The 20,666-nt window shown below is 32.2% G+C and overlaps 1 protein-coding gene across 2 annotated transcripts; it reads left to right on the top strand.

Annotated features, from left to right (window-relative positions):
* Positions 1 to 13,461: 13,461 nt before the first annotated feature.
* On the top strand, positions 13,462 to 17,151 carry LOC114165683. Of its 2 annotated transcripts, XR_003599754.1 has the most exons (4): positions 13,462 to 14,197; positions 15,053 to 15,216; positions 15,339 to 16,676; positions 16,869 to 17,151. XR_003599754.1 is itself a non-coding variant. In XM_028050249.1 (3 exons), the coding sequence occupies exons 1-3, from the start codon at positions 13,588 to 13,590 to the stop codon at positions 16,422 to 16,424; spliced, it is 1,860 nt and encodes a 619-aa protein (XP_027906050.1). In that variant the 5' UTR covers positions 13,462 to 13,587; the 3' UTR covers positions 16,425 to 16,862. The 2 variants fall into 2 exon arrangements, 1 of the variants encoding a protein (XP_027906050.1); XM_028050249.1 differs by lacking the exon at positions 16,869 to 17,151 and having other exon boundaries at positions 15,339 to 16,862.
* The last annotated feature ends 3,515 nt before the right edge of the window (positions 17,152 to 20,666 follow it).

The following is a 20,666-nucleotide window of genomic DNA, read 5'->3' as shown; positions in this document are numbered from 1 at the left end:
ATTTAATTTGACACTTTAAATGTATATATATCTCAATTTATAAAGTGCGTTTGAAGTCCTACATCAATATCAATTAGAGATAAGATTATAGGTTATAAACGAATGCAAACTCCATTTTACAAACCAATTTTATAATATTGAATTAGACTTAAGTTTAATTATTAAAAAAAAATTTATTTATAAAAAATGTAATCGATTAATTTTGACAGGTTGTAAAATTTCACATTACATTATATATGGTGACTCATATGATTATAATAATTTCATTTTTAGGTTTATGTTCTACACATAATATAACTAAGGTTTAGTATTTGTAAATTGTTGCTAAAGATTCTGACATCCTCATGGCATTTCTATTAATGTATTTTGTTTCTACGAAAAAAACAAAAAAATAAATAAAACTACTAATAGATATAGTTGTGTTATAGGTTGTTTGGATAGAGAATTGAATTCATATTTAATTTATACACAAGTTAATTATAATTTATATAAAAAAAATCTTTAAAAAATTGTTATATACAATGAATTTAATAAATAATGACATTGATTCTTCAAGTGATCAATTGGTGTAAAAATATATAACTCCTCTTCATGTAAAAAAAAAGAAGAAGCCTAGTTGTCCATATGAGAATCCAAAATCCAAAAGTGTCTCATCTCCTAAAAGGAAAAGAAAAGGGTTATGATATTAGACAACAACCTAGAAGTAGGTCATACCCTATGATTTTCTTTTAAAAATAATGAGTAGAAGTAGAAGGCCAATGTGGTGTAAGATAGGTAAAGGGTAGCTTCAGGTGCTATGGAGGTAGTTAGTGAGAGCCTTTTAGGTTTCATGAAGGGCAAAGTTTTTGTGCCTCCAAGTGAAAGGGGATGTTGGGAAGGTTTAAATAAGAGTTTAGAGGTGGTAAAATATATCAATTTTAATTTTTTACTGAGCTTTAATGTTGTTTATTGTATTTTTTAAATATATTGATATATATATATATATATATATATATATATATATTCATTTTTATGTTTTAAAACATATTAATTTTTTAATATATCAATAATATCAGCATATGTATATTGAAACCTCATGTAGAAGCACATTATAAAAAAGTAATAGAGTTCAAAAGAAAAAAGACATGAGAGAATTATAACAAAAATAGTGACAAGTTTTCAAAACCAAATTAAAATATTTTTATATCAAATAATAAGATCTTCATCTAATAAATTTGTTAAATATTTAATACAGGTTATAGAAAAATATAGAAAAAGAATGCAAAATTAAAATTCGTTATATATTTTGATCTCAAATTTTAAGAATATATAAATATACTCTTAACTCGAAAGTATTAAATTACTTTTGTATTAAAAGATATTTTAGAGTTATAATAATCAAACTATATCAAAATTAGAAGATGACAAATTCTAATTTTACAATAAAATTTAGTGAGTAAAATCCTATTCCACCCAAAAAATATAAAATTATGTAATTATAATAATGGAAGATTATAATTAACATAATTAGAACTTTAAAACTATGATGACACTGTTATAATAATGAATAATAGATTGCATACAGGGCTAATTAAAATTGAGTTTGTTTTCTTTTTATTTAAACGCGTTGCTGCGTTACGAGGCATCTGAGCCATACGTTTTAGTATTGCAAGGGAAGATCTGGTCCGTCCAAATCCACCTCGATATTTTCGAACCTCTAAAAAGCTTTCATTATGCGTGTCGTCAGATTCAGTTTCGAAAAAGAAGCCAATGTTGTATAGGGCATGAAATTACCATAGTTTCCCTAGTTTCATCTCGCATTACACGAGGAAACGCTACAGAAGGTAAGGGTAACATTGGAAACTGAAAATCATGAAAAACCAGTTAGTCCAGTTTACCTTTTTCTGTGTCTCGTTGGTCTCCGTAAAAAGGAAAATATTATATAAAAAGGAAAATACCTCTCAAAGCCATCGCATAACTCGCGTTTGGAGAGCGTGGGAGCACTTGCTTTCAAGGTAAAATAAATGAACAAAATGGTAAATTTAGTTTTCTTTTTATAGGTTTAATTATGTTGTTAATTATAAATTTGGATATGTTTAATTAATTATTTATTAAAAATATTTATTATTATACTTTTTAATTTTTGAAGTATTTTATCAGTTAATATTATCGTCAATAAAAATTATTAACTTTGTGTTTCTGATTTCCATTTGCCAATGTGTCTTTTCTCTTTATTTTTCATTTAATTTGTGAGTGGGAGAAAATAGAAAAATAAATATAAAAATAAGTTAAACAGTAAATTAAAAAAAAAGAAAAATGAATTATATTATCTTAGAATATTTAAATGAAAATAAAAATTATTTTAAATATTTAATATAACAAAACGTTTTAATAAAAATTCAAATAAAAGTAATTTAAATTTAATTAAATTCTAGGATATATAGTCATATTTTAAATTTAGTACAATAAAAAATTATATTTTTAGTATAACATTTTTAAATTATTAATTTTATTTAAATTCTTTTTATGATTGAGGTAATTAAACATGTTTATTTTTACTAATTATAACACATAACACAGGTTTATTAATGTTAATATGTAGTTATATTTTTTATCTTTTTTTTGTTGTAAATTTAAAATTTTTGAATATTGATTCAATATTAATTACATATTAATATTAATTTTTTTAACAAACAGACATTACAATTGTTAAAATAAATGTTCGATTACATCAAATATTAATGAAATTTAAATCAACTTAATCAACATTAAAGTTGTTGCCTTGAACCTCTGACTTTCTGTTGCATTAAAACAAAACATTTCAATACATGTTATATGGAACGAAATATTTATCTTAAATTTGTTATAAATAAAAAATAATATGCATTTGTAGATATTAGGATTATTATAAAACTAAAATTAATTGACTTAGGAAAGTCTGACATTTAATTTTTATTGTCATGGATTCTATTTTTCTAAGTTACTTTTAATATTAACATGAGAATATATATAAGATTTACATTTATTTGTAATTTATTTAATTATTGATGTTTCAAAAAATAAATATATCTTAATTCTGATGACCAAATCTTACTTAAGATAAAAATGAATAAAATTATCATCGATTACTTTACTTAAATTAAAATATAACAATTAAGCATGTATTAATTTTATAAATAAAACAAGTAGTAAGTGAATACTATATTCTTTTATTTAGCTTAATTTAAGAAGATTCAAAAACTTTTAATTACACATTCACAAATTTATGCATATTTATGCATGTGCATGTGTTCATTCTATTCTCAGGATTTTATTTGAAACTCATTATAAAAGGAGTCACAAAACTTTAATTTTTTTTCTCTTAAGTTATTTTTTTCTTTGAACCAAAAGAAGTGAGTCATTGTGTTAGTGTGTTCCTACATGACTAATACAAGGTTATTATGAGACCAAAACAATATTTTATTACAATCTCTAAGTTTCTTAATAGATTCTTTTCTTTAGTCTTGATTGTTTACTAAGTATTCATTTTCTTCTTTCTTTACAAGTAGGGATGTACCTCTAAGTTGTTTTTAGGGTGAGTGAGAGAGAGTCATGTATATATCGATTTACCGCCATGTTACCTTATTTTGGCATTCGCTTATCTTATGGCCGCTTACTTTGCATTGGTTAGTTACTTAGGATGTTTTTGGCGCAATATTTGTGTAGTCGACTTCTTATCTCAACCTTAGGGTTAGTTGGAGGCCAAGGGGTTGACTAGTTTTCTGTTATTACAAATGCTACGCGTCCTGCCGAGAAGTAACCAACCTTGTTTGGCTTATGTGATGTGGGAAGTACGTGACATATCTTCATTTCTATTAGTTTGGGAAGTACTTGGCTTATCTTGTGGTATGGAAGTATCCGACCTATCTGGCCTTTATAGTACATCAACCCCTCAGCCTTTTGCACATTTATTTTTGCTAAAGGTTCCTACGTGTACGACTTATTTTGTGGTATGAAGGTATTTGACCTATCTAGCCTTTTCAACACATCAACTCCCCAACCTTTTACACATTTGTTTTTGCTACAGGTTCCTAACCGGATGGCTTTTCCATTTGATATACATTTTACGTTTTTCAACAAAAAATTCCTATTTTCTTTATTGTACTTTTAGCATTATTTTTGAAGAAAATTTCCTATTTTCTTTGGTCTATTCCCTTTATGTTATGGTAGCCCCCAGAGGAATGTAACAATGTTTTCTACCTTTTATTGGTGTTAAGTTTCTTGAATAAAATCAACTTGTCCATAGCTTTTATCTTGTTTAATCCTCAAGTTTATGTTTTTTTTTTTGCATTATTTTGTATTTTAATTATTTTATGCTTTTTTTTACTTCTAAACTCTATTAAGAGTGTGTGAAATAAGTCAATAGGAAACAATTTTGGCAGAGGAAAACATGCTGGATTTCAAGGAAGCATGATTGGACAAGAAAGATTGATTTTTAGACAAATACACATGTCGGGGGCATCGAAATCGTGCCCAACATTGCAAACATGGATAAAAGACTCACCTATAGGTATATACTGCCTTAGAACATCCCTCGAAGGCTAAAAAACCACCATTGGGTAACAGGATGACTATTGGGCGAGCTGGTAGCTCGCTGGGCGAAAATGACAACACAAAACTGCAATATTCGAGTCGTTAGGCGAAAATATGACTTGCTTAGCAAGTTAGAAGTCACAAAGCATCAATTTTAGGCCTCATTGGGTGAGAATGAAGTCGTTGGGTGAGAATGTCAACCCTAATACGCAACTATGGTTATTTAATCATGTTTCTATGAGAGTTTTGGAGCATTCCTCATTTTCATGAATAGAAACACCTTAGGTGCTTGAGAGAGGCTCTTGGAGGCTGTTAGGGGTGTTGGGAAACTCTCCCTTCTCATTCTTGGGTCTACATCTTCATCCATGGAGGTTTTACCCCTTTTGGGTTGGAGAGAATGATGGACTACGAAATTGGAGGCATAGATACGAATGAGAGGTGCAATTGGAGCATGAAACAATTGTCAATAACCGTGGGAGAGAGATTGCTTCTACTTTATGGTTCCAACTTCTTCCCTATTTTTCATTTTTGTAAAACCCTTGGTTCTCTACCATGGAGAACAATTTCTATTTGTTGAGATTAGATGTAAAACATTGAATTCTTATGTAAAATTGTGTTGTTAAAAAATATATATTTTTCCAATTCAAGTTAGTGTTTGATTTCATTGCTTAATGCTTGATGTGGATTGTTCCTATGCTTGGTTTATGATTCTTGAGGTGTTGAAATTATCTTTAGAATCTAGACTTGAAATTGAATACCTAATGGATGCTTGTATTTAGGAATAGAACTTGGTTCATTAATAATCTTAGACTCTTGAAACTAATGCATGATTTCACTTGTTGAGGATTCAAGGGATTGGAACTTGATGAATGATCATAGGCTCAAAGGCCGTAGGAGTAGGATTTGAGTATTATTGTGAGTTGATTTTAACATGAATATGAAATTGAGATAATTTAGAATGCATGAGAATGAAGTGGTTGAAGTATAATCTTGACAAATTGTAAATGCATTATGTTAATTTCTTGTTATACACCACCTGTTTGATAAAATACCAAAAAGAGTTTCTTAGTGTTTTTGTAAACGTTGTGTTTAATTGAGTTGTGAATTCTGAGAGTTGTCATGCATTGCACAAGTCCATTAGGAGAGAACGATAAAATACACATTACTTGCTATGTACGACCGATACATTTGTCGTGTTGGTTTTTCACTAGCAGGTAATGACGAAGAGGTTTAAATGAAATTGATGGGATGTGTGAAGGTGTTAAAGGTGGAAGGTTTTAATGTGAGGGGGTAACTGGGAATGTGCAGAGTCGCTCTGTAAGTTGTGCTGGTGTGACGTTTCGCAAAGTGTAATGATGGTAGTGGTTTAGGTGGGAATGGTGAAAATCCTTCAAGTATCATCTATAAATAGAGGGTCATTTGTAAGGGTTGGGTTTGTGTGAAAGGAAACGTTTGTCTATGCTACTGAGATATCTTAGTACGAAATGAGTCTTAGTGTCGTCAACTTCAACTTACGTAAGGTATGTCTTGTAGTAATTCTAGTGAAGGATCTATAGGGGGTTCAGGTATTCAGAGTATTTTTCCCTTAACCTATTCATTGAGTGATTCATTATCTAAAATAGGTGGAATGGTTATAGAAATCATTTCAGATAATAGGGAAGATCTGGTTGAAGAGTTAGTCGAGAATGACTTGCCGCATAAAGGAGGATACAAGTGGGTGTCAGTAGTGGTCAGGGGACAATTTTCATTAGATAGGTGGTCTAGGATCTTGAATTCATTGTTGCAAAGTTTTTGTGTGTTCGAGAAGGGTATGCCGTCAGATATAGTGTCATTGCAGAGGGTAAGTGTTATAGATAACGTTTGTCATGGTCGAGAAAATAACGACGGGGATTTCTTCTATATGTACATGTGTCACTTCGTGCAGTTACATATTTGGCTGTCATTTTATGATTTTACCATGGGGGTACTTCGATTGTTTAATGTTTCGCCAACTCAACTACGTCCCAGTAATTAGGTGTTTTTTACACACACATGTATGTTTAATTCTTAATGAAGCAAGTGTAAAATATTTTTTTAATGGCTAGTTAGGATAAATGAATTTTACCATGGTCAATAAATCAAGAACATGTCATCTTGTATAAAACTTGCTTATTTAAATCCCTAAATTAGAACATTCAATTATAAAATAATTTAAACTTAAAAGAAAATATAATCGATAACTATGCAATAATACTTATAATTTAGTTCCAAGATTATATTATAAAACATAATAAATAATATATATATATATATATATATATATATATATATATATATATATATATATATATAATATTTAGGAATAGAATATGTTAAAGAGATGGGTTAGGGACACCCCACCCAATAAAATAATATGAAAATATTAAGTAAAAAAATAAGATAGAATTAGAGACGTCTCATGTAACATCTCAAAATTTAGATCACAATGTTTTCAGGATGTAACACCTAAAATTTTGTACATTATTTTTCATGTATAATATATCTAGTATAATAAATCAAGAACATGTAAATATATAAATATAAAAATTATGAATATTCAGGGAATCAAAATTAATTAAGTGTTTACAATTAAAATAATTATGATAAAATAAGTTATAAAACTTATAACATAATATATGTATAAACTACAGGAAAATATTTTTTCTAATTAATATATATATATATATATATATAAAACAATATATAAAGAGGATTCTTTCTTTTCTGTCCACATTTTAAAATATCAATTTTACCCTTTAAAATATAATTATTTATTAAATTTTTGAAAATTAACCATTACTTTTACAAACTTTTTTTCTCTATTTATCAATAATTATTCTCTTATATTTTCTTATATATTTTACTTTATTTTTAATAAATATAATTATTTTATATATTAACTTAATAATATTATATTATCACCACCTATTAATATAATATCACGCAAATATAAAAAATGCGTACACACAGGCGCGACAACGCCTGTGTGTATGCTAGTATATATAATTGTAATACATTAAAAAGGAAAAAATCACGTAACAATAACTAAAGTCTCTCTTTCAATTTTTTCTTCACATGCATGCATCAACAGTGGATAATACAAGATAAGATGGACAACAAACATTTAATGTCATGTTAATTTTAATGTAATGCAAGATAAAAATCTTGGAAAGCCTAATCTCTAACTAACCAGATTAACACAAGGAAATTGAAACAAAAAAAATAGTGCATTCTAAACTAAATGCAATGATTGCAAATGTTATTATAAATATGGATGAGGTAAATGAAACGGAAGAAGAGAAGAGAAACAATAAGAAAAAAAGAAGCAGAGTCTCTGCGAGCGTGAGAAAAGAAAGAGGAGAAAAATAAAGGGTTAAATATGTTTTTAGTCCCTTAACTTTCAGTGAATTTTGGAATTAGTCCATTTTGAAACTTTGAACCAATTTAGTCCTTCATCTTTTGAAATACGTGGATTTAGTCCTTTTAATCAAATTTTATTAAGTTTATTTGACATTTCAAGCGTGTTTCACAATAGTATTTGACTTAAAATTAAAGCAAAAATGTGTCAAACAGTATAAACAACTCAAATACAATCTTAAAATGCGTACGAAACATCAAATAAACCTAACAAAATTTGATTAAAAGGACTAAATTCACGTATTCCGAAAGATGAAGGACTAAATTGGTCCAAAGTTTCAAAATGGACTAATTCCAAAATTCACTGAAAGTTAAGGGACCAAAAACATATTTAACCCAAAAATAAATTACAAGGATCATCTTCAAACTTTTCAGGCATATCTTCTATAGTTAAGGTAAGGGGATGAGACATTGATAATTTTATATCTTTACTTTTATTATCTTTTTATCTCTTCATAATTATTTGTATTCTTATATTTACTTTAAGTGAGATGTCGCTAACCTCATTTTAATTTATATTTAATTCTCGTTCTTATTTATTTATTTATTAATATTTATTTCCTATTGTGCACTGATCCTATTTATTCAATTTATATTTATATTTATTTATTCATTTATATTATCTCCAGTCATGTACTGGTCTCTATGTTTATTAAATATTTATTTTTAGTTATGCACTTATCCTATTTATTTATTTATACAATTACATGATTTAATGTCAAAATAAAACTTATGATAAACAAAGATTTGATTATTGTAGTTGGAGATATAACCTTGGGATTAAATGAGTAGTTAGTACTCAAGATGAAGTGTCCTTGTGTTACTTTGTTGGTCATGGTGAGACCCATTTATCTTGACTAGTTACTACAAAATTAATCAAAAATCTTTGTAAAGTATAATAAAAATCCAAGTTTTATAAAATTGAAAGAGTTTTCAATTTATTTTATTAATACATGCTATATTTTCATGTGATATTTGTCTTACTTTCCTATTTTATGATTATGTATAAAAAAATCTTATAATCTCATCGTAGATGGTTGCCCCTAACATGTCTGACCCATTCTTTGTCAGTATCGTTGTAGTCCTTCCAATAAATGCATGGCAAAAAAATGCGGTCAATAATTCGGTAACATTTAAAGGAACGAGAAATTCTACCACCGCTTTCCTAACTACTCCAAATGCACGGGTTATCCTGTTATCCTTGAAGGACAAATTGGAGTCCATTTTTATTCACACCAAATAGTTCAAGTGAATCTTATCCATAACCTTTTTACTCCACATGTTTGAAGGCTAGAAAGAGACAGTAGGTAAGAGTGTGTGAACTTATATAAAAAAGTAATAATAACCTAATGCATTGTATTTTGAAAACATTTGATTGTAAATTTTTTTATTTTTTTATGTTACAATTGATTTGGAAGATTTACTATTTAGGATTTTCATTTGTAAAGTTGTTTAATTTGAGGATTATTGTTAAACCCTTCTTAGGTAAGGATTTCATGATGAAATCCCATTGCAAAACCTATGGAGTCTTGTGAGCAGTCTAATTGTTGGCTGCTGGGAGAGGCCTCATGTGACACATAATTTGTTGCTTGACTCTCACTTACCTTTATCGACTTACCATATAAGGTTGTTCGACCCATACAGTATAGAGGAAAAAAGAAAGCGAGAAGAAGAAAATAAAAAGCTAAATTATTCTTTTGGTTCTATTTTTTGTTGAATTGATATAAGTAGGTTCCAATATTTTTTTTTTCTTTATGTTTCAATTAAGTCCAATGTTTTGAATAACTGATTCAATTAGTTCCTTTATGTTAGATTTATACCAATGTCATTAAAGATTTGTCATATCAGTTCGTTATTTTTTTTATTCCTTTTTTTTTTAGTTTTTTTCCACATGTCAAGTTCGTATTATGCCATGTGGTAATAGTAGTATGACGTGACAATCTTAGTGTGACATGACACTATTAGTATAACGTGACACCAATGTCACAATCATTGTCTTGTATTCAATTCAATTTTTTTTTATTATTCAACTCAATTCCTTTTTTTAAAGAAAAATGTTGTTTCTTTTACAAATTAAAACAAAATTTATTTTTGTATTGATGTTATATTAATGTTTTTATTAAAATTGACATTTGTACTAAATATTCTAAAATTATTTTTATACCAATTCTAATAATATTGTTAGATTCTATTTAAATAAATTACTTATAATCTTATAAAAAAATGGATTAATAATATTGTAATTCAAAATAGGCTTAATACCTAATTTCATCCTTTAATTTTAGTGGAATTCTCATATAGACCCATAGTTTTTCATTTGTCCAATTTAGTCATCTAGTTTTTTAAAAACGTATTAGTTGGTCCTTTCTGTTAATTTGATGTAAACGTAGTTTAGATTTTGTTGAGATGGCATAGTATATATGAAAAATTGACACATGTTTAGAATATCAGTGGAAGTCGTGGTGGTGATGTGCCATCCCTTTATGAAGGAACATTTTGAACGTTGCCCTAATTCATTGAACACCATCTATAGGTTAGGTTTTCGATGAGTCATGGCTAGGTCTGTGTCATCTTCTTCTTGTTCATGCAATGCCTCAACGATTCAAAATCATAACATCCCCTCTAGTGGATCTGGGTCAAGGTGTTTTGCGATAACCCCAATTTGTAATTGTAGAGAGTTTGTAGTGTTAAGAACGACAAGGACTGTAAAGAATGAGGGAAAACAATTTTAGGGTTGTCCCAACTATAAGGTAATGTTAATGAAAAATTTGTTTTGTTTATTGTTGTGGTTTTTGTTAATGTTTTTGTAACCATGAGTTTATGTTTTTTTTTTTTTTGTGAATAAAAGAGTGGAAGCTCAGATTTTTTTGGATGCAATTACTTCAAATGGTGCATTGAAGATGTTGGTGACCAAAGGGATTCTACTATTTTTAGATAGAGGAAGAAGATATGTAATTTAGAGAAAGATATTACGGTGTTAAAGAAGTGGGTTAAACTGTTGATATGGTTGATTTTTATTTTTGGTATAATGAATGTGATCCTACTATCAATGGTAGTGAGAATTCCATGAAGAAAGAATGGGTTGTATGAATTTAACTCTTGTAATGCGATTGTGTATTCAAAAAAGAATATATTATGGACAATATCATTGAATAGAATTTTCAAATTTTGGATGATGAAGTCTTACATTATATCTTTGAATATGTTTGGACATTATGTTTGGTTCATTCAAACAAATTTTTTTACACACCTTGTGGAACAAGTTCAAACAAAAATTAAAGTTTCCCTATATTGTGGTTTACGTAATTAACTCGCGAATACAAATCAAAACAGTGCAGGGGTGTAACTTTAGTATTTGTTCATGCAGATTCTAGTTTTCATCTGGTATGCTGGTGCACATTCTCCATATGCAGTAACCTAATGCTCGGTAATTTTGCTAGTGCACTTAATGCTCTATAATTTTGCAAGAAAAGGACAAAACCTATAAGACTTTCAAGCATTATGCACTCCATATGTTCTAATTGCATCTATGAATTCAGCCTTGTTCCCAAAATAGGTTCCAACATCCCATTCATAATCAACCATGCTTTTTGGCATGGCAAAGGTTGTAAAATGGCCATAACTTTGTTTGTCATCCTTTGAATCATTATCACACACACTGCCCAACTCTTCTGACTCCCACTCACCACCAGACCAACCTGAATCATGATGACTAACTTCCTCATCCTCTTCATCCATTACTTCTCAGTCAAAACCAGCCTTGGATTTCCCTTTTTTCCTCTTTCGGGAGGCACTCCTACAAGGCACACTAACATCATCATCATGTTCTTCATGAAGGACTTCCACCTCCCCACTACCCTCCATTACATCACTCTTACCATGAACATCTTCACCAACTTGAACCTCCACCTCAACCTGAACCTGACTGACACCCTTAACCCCACCCTCAACCCCACCTTCAACCTCATCTTCACCCTGAACTTCACCCTGAACCCCACCCTGAACCTCAACCTCAACAGCAACCCGACCTTCACCTTCACCCTCCCCTTCACAATTATCTTGAACATTATCTTCCACTGGATACTCTAACATTTCAACAATCTCAGCTGCATATATTGTGTGTATAACAAATAAATAGACTTGACCCCATCGCTTGCCAATATGGACCATGTCCATTACACCAGTATCATCGCACAATAGGTGGAACTTTTTACCCAAAAAAGAACCCAGACCTATAGCATACCACAATTCCTTAATATCCACACATCCAATTTGCTTAACTATATCTACTACCTCAAAGTAACTCCATCTATCTGGGTCACAAGACCATGTACTTGTATTGCCAATATATTTCAGTGCCTCATTATTAACAAAATGACCACCATGGTGGACCACCATTTCAAATACATCGTTTGACATTTCAACCTATATATACACAAACAATAGTTACCTTGTCAAATATGCATGCCCACAAAATCAAGACATATTACAACCCATGCCCCCAAAATCAATAAGACAAAATGTATAAACGGGGGACCACAATCAAACCAAAAAGAAGTGCGTGGTAGGCCTTAAACAATAATACAATCCACTACACACAATCTGATAAAGCACGAATAAACAAAACGCAGAGACAATGACACAACAATAGTAGGCAACACACATATCAAGAACGAGAACCCATAAATAGAAACCCAAAATCGAACAACGAAAAACTTAAAGCGTACCTTTCACCACCAATGCACAGAACCTTCCAATGCTCTACCCTCGACGAAGAAACTCAATCTCTACAATCACTATCACATGATGAAATTAAAGGAACACATAAATTCGATGACCAAATATGAAGGAAAAATCAAAGAAAGGGAGAAGAAATCAATGCACTTCAAAGAACGACAACAAAAAATCTTCACGAACGACAAAACCCTAATCGCTTTCTTCTTCCACTGAGCATGACGCTTTTTTTAATACTTACTTTTCATACGTTTTTCACTTTGAAAACACTTTCCCAATTAATAAAATATTAATTTTCCTACTTGTCTTAAAATTTGCTACATATGCAGTCCTATTCAATATTCTGTTGGTTGCTCTAGTCAATAATTTGGACTTAATTGGATTTTTTTAAAAAAACTAGAAGATTAAATTGGACAATTGAAAAATTAGGGATCTATTTAAAAATTCCACTAAAAAAAATTAAAGGACGAAATTAGATATTAAGTCTTCAAAATGCTCACTCTCTTCATAAATGATACTTAAAGTTATTTAATAAATATAATAATATCTATAAATCATACTTTTATATATATATATATATATATATATATATATATATTTTAAATAGTGTTGTTCAGTTTGTGAGAAGTTCTTTTTATTTGGGTTTATTGGAAAAAAATCAATTAATAGATTAAAGTGGTGAATTATTTTTTCAATATTTATGCACTAATTAAAAAAAAAAAATTGTAATGGTTTAGAGAGAGCAGAAGCTGTGCGGAAGACTCTGAAGAGGTTGTTGAGTTTGAGAATCTGAGAGTACCACACCGGAGAAACCGTGAACAAGAATTGTGCAACCGTGAAATATAAAACCCTGCTTCACCATTTGCAATGGTAGGACCCAAGCGCCACTTCCTCCCTCTCGTTCTCATCTCCCTCGCCGCCTTCATCTTCTACACCTTCAACCACTTCTCTCTCTCGCCAGCCATTGCTGAATCAAACCACAGATCCACTTTCCCACACCCGATTCCAACCCTAATCCATCCCAATTTCAATTTTGTTATCAACGTCCTCGCTTTCAACCGCCTCGCCTCACTCTCCCGCTGCTTACGCTCCCTTGCCGCCGCCGACTACCTCGGTGACCGCGTCCACCTCCACCTCCACATCGACCACTTCGCCTCCTCCGACAACGCCTCGACCGTGGACCCTAAGCTCCGGGAGGCACGTCAGATCTTGGAGTTTGTGGACGCGTTCGATTGGAAGTTCGGGGAGAAGGTTGTGCATTACAGGACGGGCAATGTGGGCCTGCAGGCCCAGTGGTTGGAGGCCTGGTGGCCCACTTCCGATCACGAGTTCGCCTTCGTGGTGGAGGATGACTTGGAGCTCTCTTCGCTTTACTATGAGTTCGTTAAGACGGTGATTCTCAATTTCTACTACAATGCCTCCAATTATAGCCCTTCCATCTTCGGGGTTTCGTTGCAGCGAGCAAGGTTTGTTCCAGGTACCGATTTCTCTTGTTTGCTTATTCATCACTGCTTTAATAATATATGGAACTTCTTTGTTGTTGCTGGTGAGGTTTAGTTTACTTGTTAGGCGAATCTGGTTGTTGTGTAGATTGAAGTCATGTGTTGTTTCGGTTAGATATATCATTTAGCTTAGTTCATCTTTGCTCTCTGTTTTGCCCACATTTAAAAATACCCATGCGATTCTCAACTTTGGCTTGTGTGATATCATGATTTTGAAAATGGATATGATAAACTTAAGATCTGTACAAGTTCTTTGAAAATCAACTTCGTGTAACTTATGTCTATTGTGTTTGATGTCTTCAATGCTGTCTTATTGTGTCGTGTTTAACACTCACACGACACGTGTACTTCCCTAAAGTGTTGAATTTAAAAAACATTTGTTTACGGCTCCGACATGGTTCCAGCTGAATGCTACTGAGGGCAAACAGAGTGATTTTGTAAGAATTTAGAAAGTAAGACACGGTGTAAGTTTCACATTTACATTTTGTGTTTCCTCTTCTATATTGTATTTAGAAGAATCTAATCTTGTTTGATGATGGTGATCAACAAGGATTGAAATATCTTAAAATGAATTGGATTCTCTTTTCACTTTTTAGATTTTATGTAGATGACTTAGATCCTTTTTTTATATGAAATTATGTGTTCAGATTTTTACAGATAATTTTGAATATAATCTTGATTATTAATTTAAATAATTTATAAAAATGTTCAATATGTATTTGTGTCTAGTGTTCGAGCTTCGTAGGTTATATGGTTGTCATGTAGTTGTACTATGCTTATTCAATACACTGTTATTGTTTATTGATAATATAATTGGTTTCTTACCTCAGGTAAACATGGAAACAAAATACAGTTGGATGACAAGACAACGCTTTTCTTATACCAGTTAGTTGGCACATGGGGTCAAATTCTCTTTCCAAAGCCATGGAAAGAGTTCAGGCTGTGGTATGACGAGAACAAGGCAAAGGGCAATAAACCATTTCTTGAGGGGATGGTAATAAAATGCTTTTAAAGAGAAAAACATCAGTTCTTTACTCATGTAATTCTCAATTTTGTTCTTTTATACATGTCAGCAGTTCAGTTCATTCCTAATTTTAGTTCTGAAAATTTTTCCAGGTGTCTACGGGATGGTATAAGAAATTGGGAGAGAGGATTTGGACACCTTGGTTCATAAAGTTTATTCAGTCCCGGGGTTACTTCAATATATACACAAATCTTCTGCATGAGAGAGCATTAAGTGTTTCTCACAGAGATGCTGGAGTAAACTACGGGAAAACTGCTGGACCTGATTCTACATTAGTTGAGAAAAGATATATGGACTTCAATATTTTGGAAATGCAACCTTTGAGTAGTTTAAAATGGTTTGATTTTTGTTTCAGAGAAGTGCATCCTGGAAAGGTTGTCACAAACCTAGAAGAACTTGGATGGTTGCTTCACTATCGGCAGAAGCGGGATAGTGTCTTCTTAGTAAATCTTTTTGGGGTATCGGATGCTATAGCAAGAAACTTACTCTGCCACTTCGAGAGGCTAAATATCAGGAATTATATACTTATGGGCCCTCCATCTGACTCCTTATTTGATCTGGCAAGGAGGGGACATCCTGTAATTAATGTTGACCAATTTTTAAGTAGTGTTGGATTGTATAAACTTACTTCGGAAGGTTCAAATTCTGAGACCATCAAGGGTATTTTGGCAAAGATCTATGTAATTAAGAAGTGTATCGAGAATAAATATAGCACGTGGGTTATGGATGGGAACATGCTTCTCACTTCAGACCTGTTTTCCGAGTCAGAAAATCCCAATGACGACTTCTTTGTAGCGAACAATTTTGAACTCTTTTATGCTAAAAGCTCATCTTCTAGTGAGAAAATCTGGGTTGATGGATTTGTTTCGCAGATTGTAGCTGAGGTGGAGTCTTTGTCAGGAAAAGATACAGAAGCCCATTATAGGTTAAGCTTTGTGTACATTGTAAAAAAATTATTGGAACAGAAAGGTGCGAGGATTGGAAAAGTTGATGAGAGTTCTTTGGCCACGAAAGTTGGCTCTGGTAACGCGAGCGAATCTTTTCGTGGTGATAAAAAGTTGGTTTATTGGTCAACTGAGATGGAGCTGGATTCAATTCGGAAATGGTTCAAAGAGTTGAATTTGTGGAGTATAGACAATGATTTGTCTTGCACCGCGGTGGTATGTCATAAATCATAGCACTTTATGGCACCCAGTCTTTATACATCTTATTTTTTAACATCCAATGAGTTGGCCAAGCATGATGTACCTGTGAAGCTTGCTATAGACTATGCAATGGCTTATACTATGGATGAGGTTGACATAGTTTTTGTTGGGGCGAATGGAGTTGTTGAAAGAGGTGGTATGATCAACATGATTGGGACTTGCCAAATTGCAATTGTCGCCAAGAGTTAGAACAAGCCAGTTTATGTGGCTGCTGAAAGCTACTAGGTGCGTTTGCTGGCATCTTTCTGCATAGTAGTTATATTGATAAGTAAGAATTTGATTGGAATACACTATTTAACACAGTAATTTTTATGACTTAAGCACACGAAGTGAGTTTAACTCAAAATTTTAGTGTTTAACATGGTAATAGTAGTTATATTCCTCCTCAGTATTTCACTCTGCTTTTCACCGATTTAGGTGTTCTTACTCCATCAGTGCTTAATGATGAACACATCCAGTTATATCTGTAGCTATCCCGGTATAATTTTCTTTCTATTCTTTTAAAATGTTGGCCTCACTTCAAGATTGTGTTGTGAAATAATTTTGTGACAAGCACATGCATTAGAAGCATGACACCTTCAGATTCAGAATCATCGACAGGCTAACTAGATTAACATCTTCAAATTCTCAGGAGACTGTATATATTCCAAATCCATTTCCATGAAAAACTTATCCTATTACTAGATGTCTTACTCTGAAGTCATTTATAACCCTTCTTTTCTGAGTACATTTTAATATCATATCCTTCTTTGAAAGTTTGAATAGAGATTCAAACTTCTTTTAACCAATTCATTTATATATAGTTAGGTAAACCATTAACGTGTACACTTAAAATTGTTTTTTTCTCAAAATCATAATTAATTAATAATTTAAGAAAAACAGATCAATCTCTTTTTTTAATATTTATTACATTTTTTTAGATTTAAATTATTTGGCACTTTGAATATATAGTACACATCACTTCTTAATAAGAGACAATTGTATTAGATTTTAGAATTTGGTATTGAAAAGTGTACAGGAAAGATATGGATCGAATTTCCAAGTCTAATATAAATTAGAATAATTGGATTGAAGTTAAATTTATATATATTTTAAAAAATGAGTTTGGATTTTTATACAACTTTATTAAGAGTTGGAAAAAGGAAATATAAAATGTTATATATTAGTTAATAGTTAGAGATAAGAAGACAAAATGAAAGTACACCCTTTTTTTATTTTAATTTTGTAACATTCCAATTTTAGCAGCTTAAAACTAATAAAAATAGAGAGTTTCATCATAGTTCCAAAACAGATAGTCCGGTGTACATAATATATTAATACAGTCTTACAAAAGAGATGACTATAAAAATATATCATTTATATACTTAAACTAAACTAATAAGCTCTATACTTAAACTCATCACTGCTGCAGAGGTTCTCGCCCAAACTAGAAGATCTCGCCCAAGCGAAAGGGCTCTCTCGCTTAGGCGAGTCATTCTCGTCTGAGCGAGGCTCGAAACAAAGAACAACTCAAACTATGGGTGAATTCTCGCTCAGGCTAAGCTGTCTTGCTTAGACGAGAGTGACTCTCGCTCAAGCGAGACTGGCTCGCCTAGGCGAGATCTCGCACAGAGATAGGGGATGAGTTTCTGGTGTTTTCACTTAGGCGAGAGCTGCTCGCTTAGGCGAAAATACCAGATTCTCAATCTGTTCTCACATGCAACAGTCTATGAATCTAGCACAATCCAATCATACACAATTACACAGTTTAAGCACTCATACAACACTCAATCATGCAATTCAAAGTCATCAGAATGATTTCTATACGAAATTCAAGTAAAACAGTTAGTTTCCCTTACCTGTTATCCTGTTTAGATAGCTTTATAAACATCAACGCCTTAAAAACGTCAACACCTCTAACTCCACGGGATGCTCTATCTATACATAGAAACATCACAAGAACGATAAGGACATACCGTTATGATCACTAATCAGTAGAGACTCATACTGATGATTAAAACGTCGCATGCAAGCGGAAGAGGGCTTGCATGCAACAGAAAAGACTAAAGAAAAGAGAGCGAAAACTCAACTTACGCGAACGGAGAAACTGATCGGTCCAATTTGAAGAGCTCGCCGAGAGGATCAATCCTACGGTCTCGGTTCTTCAATCAGACGACCAGAGAGACAGAACCTCTAGAGAGAAGTCAGAGAACTCTAGAAAAGTGGTTTCTAGAGAGATGGTGTGTTTTAAAATAATGAAACTCGTTTATAACAATTTTATTTATACTAAAACCTTTTAATATTAAAATAATCGAGTCTCACTATTTTTAAACCACTATCACTTTTAAAGCGCCATTTTCTAGGGTCTTACATTCTCCCCAACAAAAAAAATTTTGTCCCCGAAAATTCACTCGTCAGATAGAAAGGAAACCATGTTCTCCTCATGTTCTCTACAACAACCACCTAGACATGACTGATTTAACGATTGCAACACCTAAACTTCTTACTGAAAGCTCTGCCTCTGTGTGCTAAGCGATATATGTTCAACCGTATAGATTGGATTAGTCACTACTCTCTAAGCAACTCTCCACCTTCCACCTTAAAACTTGAATGATCCTTTACACCTAACCAACCCACTTATGTCTGATATGCCGACTCACCTTCCATACATTCTCCACTACTTCTAGTAGTTGTTTACCAAAATTTAAAGATTTGCAACCGATCTCAACCTAAAACGTGATTTTTATCACTTCTCTTTATCTAGTTTCTTCCTTGTAGTACCACTCATCTGGCTTGATCATACACAACTTCATAACATTTTTGACCACCCTATCCACCACCATCCTCATGACATCATGGTTCTCATACTGACTTTGACCAGGGCAGCAGAGTCCATAATAATGTTATCCCACTTCCAGATTAGACCCTTTACTTGCGGCAACAACGACTCCAAATTCTGACACTTCCTCAGCATTTATTAAACAACTAATCTTCAACCTCTCTCATTGTCGAACCAACCACTGCAATTCTCTTTCTGCTTAAAACACATACTAGCACTTTTCCGCTTCTAAGGTGATAGCACAACTCAAAACCATAGCTCAATTTCTCTCTCTCATTTCCTATCCATCTCCCTCTATGCAACTCCATACTTCTAGCTGTTGATGATCACTAAACATCTTTAACAAATCTTCATAACACTGACACATATGTTGTTTTAGAGAACTCACTACCACATCAACCACCAGGTCATGAGTAAGATACCTCCTCTTCTCCTGTATTCCCACTATTGATAAGTATATCCCACCATTATTTCGCTGCGTCACTCTGATCAACAACCATTTTCACACCTGACGTGTTTAGCCACAATAGACCGCAAAGAATAATCAATCATTGAAGCGCCGATCATGTTCTTCTTCAACGTCTTGACGTCTCTCTTCACACTTGAGAAACTTGCCACAAAACCTTGATAACAACTTGCTTGTAAAACCTTACTTAAAGCCACTCTTAGAACTTCCTTTCCCTTAACACATTTTCCATTCATCTTAACCACTTACGGTCGTAGATCTTAGCATATAATTACTTCTCTTTCCAAACTTTGTTAGACTAGATTACTAACGATGACACACTACGAGTAAACCATTGCTTTTCTAAGGACTCCTCCACCTGTTGTATTGACTCTACACTTTTAGCAAAACCATCCAATGTAAAACTATTGATACTGGTTACGTTTCATATATCAATGCAATAATGAACCCCACCGCTTGTCGGTGATTGTTCTAACATCTGGTTCATAACATAACTAAAACTGCTTCACCATTGAGATCCCTTGCATATGTTCTTCGCGCGCCTTTACTAGATAAACACTCATACCGGTAACACTTTGTCTTCACCTTTCAACTTGTTCCATACTTGATGCACAACCATTTACTCACATGCTTGAAATAAGTAACATCACTTCCTATGCTACCACATTCCACCAGAATGAGCTTAGAAAACAACCAAGTCACCCTTAAGATTTATGCTCCCAACAAAACCTTGTAAAGAAAGTAATTCAGGTTGACTTTGAATTTGAATCCTTTGATCACCCCGAAACATACCACGCATCCAAGAAATCTTCACTTGTCCGCCATAGAAGAAAAACTATCAACTCAAACTCCAACTCCTCCTTGCAGTTAACCATAACTCATTTACCATATTGACGACACCAAGGTTTTATGATCACGAACGAAACCAAAA

The sequence above is a fragment of the Vigna unguiculata genome, chromosome 10, assembly GCF_004118075.2.
Source record: "Vigna unguiculata cultivar IT97K-499-35 chromosome 10, ASM411807v1, whole genome shotgun sequence".
Taxonomy (NCBI): Eukaryota; Viridiplantae; Streptophyta; class Magnoliopsida; order Fabales; family Fabaceae; genus Vigna; species Vigna unguiculata.
Note: the sequence above shows the minus strand (reverse complement) of the source record. Positions and strands in the feature narration are given on the sequence as shown.